At 36.5% G+C, this 6,471-nt stretch overlaps 1 protein-coding gene across 1 annotated transcript; it reads right to left on the bottom strand.

Annotated features, from left to right (window-relative positions):
- Positions 1–275: 275 nt before the first annotated feature.
- On the bottom strand, positions 276–4,622 carry coa3b (cytochrome C oxidase assembly factor 3b). The gene is made up of 2 exons (XM_084743984.1): positions 4,400–4,622; positions 276–705 (listed from the first exon to the last, which is right to left on the bottom strand). The coding sequence occupies exons 1-2, from the start codon at positions 4,566–4,568 to the stop codon at positions 599–601; spliced, it is 276 nt and encodes a 91-aa protein (XP_084600110.1). The 5' UTR covers positions 4,569–4,622; the 3' UTR covers positions 276–598.
- Positions 4,623–6,471: the final 1,849 nt, after the last annotated feature.

The raw sequence follows: 6,471 nt of genomic DNA, 5'->3' as shown, positions 1-6,471 counted from the left end.
AATACAAATATCTTTGAAAGAAAAGAAGAAATGTAAGTAAATATTAATTCATTATACATTTATTATTGGGAATTTTCTCTGTGCATAAGGAATTATATGCTTGCCTGTAGACATATTTAAAATTTTTACATTTTCTGCTGACTTGCTGTTCACTGACTATACAACTAGGCACACTAGAGTGTCATTTTAATTAATGAATTCGAAACATACTGACTGAACTTTTTTTCGGTTGTCCCTTCAATTAGCAAAAAAAAAATCCTTTCTTCTTTTGGGGGTGTTGAGGAAATTATTAGACATTTATTGTTGAAATAATGAACCTGTAAAATAAAGCATAATTGCTGATTCAAGTTAGACTGACATTAACACAGAAAATAGGTCAGAAGTGAACAGTTTCAACAATATAATTTATGTATTCCCAAGAGAAAAGTAACAATAAAACATCTGTAATGTCCTTGTATGATGTGGAGTGGCAGGCGGTGTGTGAGGTGTCTCTTCAGTATGAACAGCTCAGCAGACAGACTCCAAACCTGCCACTCGCTGTGTTGACATCACACAGTCTGGGAACACTAAGTCCAGGACCGCTCATTGCCGGGCCTCATCAGGAGTTGGCGCCGGTCCGCGGCCCTCTGATGATGTGGATCTTGGCTTCATCGTCCAGCTCCTCCATGATCCTCTCCTGTTTGACGGACAGGATGGTGTAGCTAACTGGACAACTACTGGTTAAAGGAAAACACGAAACTCTTTAAAACCCTTTAAAACAGACATGTATCTTGTTTACCTTATTGGGTGTATAAATACAGTTTTTTTTTTAATATTATTGGACAGGAAACTCAGACCTGACCAACTGGGTGGAAAAGGTACTAATTCTAGGTGTGAGGGTTGTACTACTGACATACATTTCTTTATCTTGATAATTAACATGTATTAATTTAGTCATCTTAGTTAAGAGTTTTGTTTCAACCCCACAGTGGGATATGACCAGTGGTGGAAAACTAAACTACTAAAGTACTCAAGTACAAGTACTGTTACATCACTATAATATTACTCAAATGCAAGTAAAGGTACTGGTGTTAAAAAAAAAAAAATACTTGTGTAAAAGTACAAAGAATTCTTCTCAATAACTACTCAGAGTATTAGTTACTTTTCAACCGTTGATTTTTAATCAGTCCCTGCAGGAAGTTGCGATGTTGATGAGTCATGCAAAATCAACCAATCTCCATGAAATCTGCACAACCTTTTCTGCAAATCTGACCAATCATTGTAACTTCCTGTGAGTTCCCCCAATCATAGAAGCTCCCCACACAAATGTCAGACATGTAGGTCTCAATGAACCAAATTATACTGTTATTGACATCAAAGCTCTGCACACTTTTATATTTAATAATTAGGTGTTTTTTATAATTGTTTTGACATAGTTTGAGCTCCAAAAAGATTTCGCTTCCTTCCTTCCTTATAAGATGTTTTTTTTTAGAATTTTTTTTCTAATCCTGAACCTTTCTGGTTACTTAGAACACCCAGAGCAGAATGTGATTTTATTCTCCCTGAAACATGTTGATTTTTGACATATACAAAAACAAATGTTAACTTTTTTTTTTGTCACGTTGCCCGCAATATCATTGCAAACAATTCTTTAAAACATCCCAAGATGCATTTCAACTTTTAGAAAAGCTGCTGTGAAAATAGGCATTTCAGACTGAAACAATTTCCCCCCGAAAAAACCTGTGAACTCCTGGAGGGAGTAATTAACAAATACTCAGTAATGTACTATGATTTTAAAAGTAACTAAGTAGATTATATGTGTACTTAAGTACAAGTAAAAGTACATACTTGAAAACTCATAAAAGTACAAGTACCCAAAAAACTACTTAATTATAGTAACTTGAGTATTTTTAATTAGTTACTTCCACTCTTGGATATGACGTCTGCGGGCCTTTGTAAGGGGACAATAAGGTTGACAATAATGCAGTTGTCATAGCTTCTTAGTTTGATTTTAAAGGAGTGTCTGGTGAAAGAAAAGAGACATGAAAAGACCAAAACCAACTGACTGAACTGATCTTACTAACATGCACAGTGTGCCCATCCGAAGCACGATATCTCTTCCTCTGTGCCATAGAGCTCCTCTGTTCTCCACAAAATATAGAAAACACATTAGTGAGCTACACTGTTGCACTGGATGACCTGTTCTTTCATTACCATCCTGCAGCCCCAAATCCTCACTCCGCACCGAATATAGATTCATCTGCAGCTGAAAATAGTCCCCAACAAATGCACTATTTTCTCTTGCTTGAGTGAAATTAGCTTCGTATTCACTTACACAGGCTGACTTTCAATTTCAGTTTTTCAAAAATAATAAGTTTGACAATAACACAGCAAAACATTGCTGGTTTTACAAGAATGTTATCAATATTTAAATAAAAGTTCGACACGTTTTACACAACTGACTTTGTTGACTTTACATCATTATCGTCATGGCAATACTTTGGCACCCCCTGGTGACGAACAGTTGTAATACAGAAATATGTGATAATTAAATGTTTGACCTGAACCATAACACTTGCAGTGTTTTAATTACTAAAGAGCAAATAAACAATACCAATGAAAGACTGAGGAGTGTTAAAATAATGGCTTTTGATAAGAACATCACAAATTTCTCTGTGCAACCTTTTGACTTTATTTAACCCTATTTTTTGTTTGTTTGTTTTTTGTGGAATCTGTGTGATTTAATTCTCTATCAGCAAACAGTTTGTGGTAAAGGCAAAATATACCACATTTTCCTAAAAAAGAAACACAATATATGGACTCAGAAAGATAATCCCTCTCCAACTGACTGACTGCATCTGCAGAGATCCCGCCCTCTGCCTCTATTTCTCATTCTACATTACCAACCCAAAACACGCATATCATGTCGGACAGACAAGATGAAAACAACATTAAAGATGTAAGGACGCAAAAAAAGATGTAAAAGTTGTAATGAGGCCAAAAATTTTATAAACAGACTAAAAAGACATAGCGAAAGAAAATGATGTAAAAAATGTAACCGAAAAAGATGATCAAGATGATCAAACAGATGTAACAAAAAAAAAAATGGCATGAAAGACATAACAAGACCAAAGTGGAGTGGTGAATGGTGATCAGTTTTCAGACATAAAAAACAACTGGATAAAAACAGAAAATGCCTCCACACTGCTCGTCTGGTGTAATCCAAGTCTCCTAAAGCCCTGACATGCTGTTTGCACACCGTCACACCACACACACACAGTTCACACAGTGTGCATGTGAACGTGGCTCCAAGCTAAAGATCTACAGTGAAGATTCAGGATAAAAACATGCTGTAAATAATATTTTCTCAGTCAACTTGGCATGTTGGGGCTTTAGGAGACTTGGATTACACCAGAAGAGCAGTAGGGAGGAATTTTATGTTTTTATTCTGTTGTGTTTTTCTTAATGTTTGAAACACTCCAGCAGTGTTTTGTGGACTAAAAAACATAAACCAGACCTTCAACTGGCATGAGGGTGAGTAGATAATGACTGAATTTTTATTTTTGGGTGAACTATCCTTTTAAAAAGCTGAGGGAAAAAAAGACATAAAAGATGTAACAAGATGAAACAGAGAGGGAGACTGTGGAGAAAAGATGAGGTTCAGTTCACTTTTACACAAAAACAACTAGTAGATATGAGGACTTCAGAGGACTTTTTACTTGTATCATTTAAGTACTGTGATTGATCAATTAATCAATTAATAATCTATTGTTAAAGTAATCAACTAGTTTGATAATTTATTAATCAAGAAAAATCTTAAAAATTCCCTCCTTTCAGCTTCTTAAATGTGAATATTTTCTGGTTTCTTCCCTCCTCTCTCACAGCAAACTGAATATCTTTGAGTTGTGAGTAAAACCAGACATTTGAAGACGCCATCTTGGCCTTTGGGTAAATACCAACAAATTACTATTAATTGATCAATCAAGAAAATAACTGACTATGAAAATAAGTTGCAGGTCCAAATTCCACCATATAAAGCAGTAACTAATTACAATTACTTGGTGATTACCACCCACTATATGAAAAGCCTACTTGCTAATTATCAGATAATTAACCATCATATTTGGGAGTAATTTCTAAGAAATTTCAAATATATTACTTGGTAATTAACCAAAGTAACTAATACTCTGAGTAGTTTTTTAAGATAATTACTTTGTACTACTCAAGTGTTTTTTTGACACATTACTTTTACTTTTAGTTGAGTAATATTTTAGTAATGTAACAGTACTTGAGTACAGATTTTCAGTACTATAACAGACTATGTCAATGGTACAGATTTTCAGTACAGTATTTTCAATATATATATACATACATATATATATATATATATACACATGACATGTATGACGGTGAAGGATACACATGCCGACCACAAACGCTCCGATAGTCAAGCCGGTCAGCAGGTTTCGGGTCCGGAGCCGCGCTGCGTTTTTCTTCCAGTAGTCGAGCTCCTGTCGGCGGCGGAGGAGTTGTTTCTCTGCCGCTGACAGTGTCGGTTTAGCGGATTCCTCTGCTCCTGTTTCTGCCATGACTTGTTTGGATAATCAGCTGCTTGAAGCGCCGTGTCCCATGAACCGGAAACACTCTTCTCTAAAAGGAAAACAAGAGCACAGTACCGCCACCTGCTGCATGGAGTGTGTCGAGTCAGTGCTAAAAGAAATCATCTGATCTGAGTACTGATTGGACATTAAAGTTCCTGCGGGCAGGCCTCGATTGATTGACACCTTTTTTTTCTCACCCCCAACTCTGATTGGCTATTAGTTGATGACTCTGTTGGTTACGTTGGTGGTAGCATTTATAGAATAATTAGGCACCTTAATAAAATAATTCAGTAATTGTGTGTTAAACACTGCATTTGCAGGAATACTTTTAATTTGTAAAAAAAAAAAAAAAATGTTAAAGTAGCGTGATATTTTCACTTGCTGGTCTTGTGTTTTCCTCATGCAGACACATCAGTGATGTGATAATATACTCAGAACAGAACAAAAAGTTAAATACTAATCTAACATGGCAGAATTAAATCCATCTTTCCAGAAGTTATTTTTAAGCTGGATCCTGCCAGAACAGGATCAGGGAGATCCCAGACTGGGATCAGCACATATTTAATTAGATCCAGTACATTCTCTTAATCACAATCAGAATCTTTCAATAAAGTTTGTGTAATATTTAATATTATCTGATGATCACTGCAAGCCTCAGACTGAAGTAAGAGGGTATTTGTGCTGTAACACTGATGAGGTTCAGTGCTGTTTTTGAATGATCAGAGCACACTGTGACATACATATGCAGACAGATTATAATGGTTCAGGTTATTTATCCACAGTTCATAAGTTTACATCGACTACATTTGTCATCTATCACTGAGCACACAATCAAATGTTAGACTGACTTAATGAAGACTTTCAACAAGTTGAACTTGAGAATATTCTGCAGCTGTCCCACATGTCCACATGAGCGTCTCCGTCTCCCTGTTTGACCGTCTGTCTGCTGCGCTCACAGACGCTTCACACTGCAGAAACTGCTCTGTGTCTGAGCTTTTAGCTTTAGTGATTATTCTTAAAAAAGGATGGATTTTGTCATCTGTGAACTTCCTGTATTTCCTCACAGAGTGGCGCAGCATCGTTCCTGTGTGTCCCGCAGCTTGACACTAAAGACTGACTTGGGGGTTCTGCTTGTGTTGGTGCGGGTCTGTCCATAGTACTGAAAGCAGAGGAGACTCATAAACAGACAGGATGTGTTCAGTTTTTCAGTTTGTAAATAGTCTCTCTGACACTGTTTGAGGTTCTATAATACAAGGGTTTGGCAGACTGAACAGGGTGGGAGGGTTTGTCCCCTCATCCCCACAGCAAGTGTGGTCCATGGGCCACATGCAGCCCACTGAAAGGTTTCATGTAGCCCACAAGGCCATCATGGAAATATCAAAAATTAAAAATCTAGCATAAACAGTCCATTGCTTACCATTAAAACATTATCAGACCTTTATTTTGAAAGGGGTCAGTGCTGTGTTCATTGGTAAATCACTACTTACTGATTAAATGAGAAAATAATCAACTGATGTCAACTATGAAAATAAGTTGCAGCCCTACTCTCCACCATATCAAGTCTGTTCTATTTTCTTTTTTATAATTTCCTTTAGTGATGTAATGATAATGAACTTCACCTTTTATATTAAACTGTATCTTTATTCATTCAGTGCTGCACATCCATGTTTTTTATGTTCTTCTTCTACTGCATACAGGCTACTACTATCATTGCAGCCTGTATGCAGCATGTATACTGTAAAACATCATGTTTTGGACATTCAGAAAGGGCAGCCAACAGTAGAAGTGTCCAGAACACTTGTGACCATTCCATTATTAGAGATTTGTCCATTACTAGGACCTTATATCATTTGTGTCTGACCCACAGCAGCCTGATCAATTTGTCATGTGG

The sequence above is a fragment of the Lutjanus erythropterus genome, chromosome 19, assembly GCF_056507025.1.
Source record: "Lutjanus erythropterus isolate fLutEry1 chromosome 19, fLutEry1.hap2, whole genome shotgun sequence".
NCBI lineage: Eukaryota > Metazoa > Chordata > Actinopteri > Lutjaniformes > Lutjanidae > Lutjanus > Lutjanus erythropterus.
Note: the sequence above shows the minus strand (reverse complement) of the source record. Positions and strands in the feature narration are given on the sequence as shown.

Excerpts from the sequence above, each read along its gene's own strand:
- coa3b (XM_084743984.1), bottom strand. The coding sequence starts at position 4,568 with ATGGCAGAAACAGGAGCAGAGGAATCCGCTAAACCGACACTGTCAGCG. Across the intron at positions 706-4,399 it reads AGCGTTTGTGGTCGGCATGT|TTAGCTACACCATCCTGTCC; the intron begins GTATCCTTCACC and ends GTAGTTGTCCAG.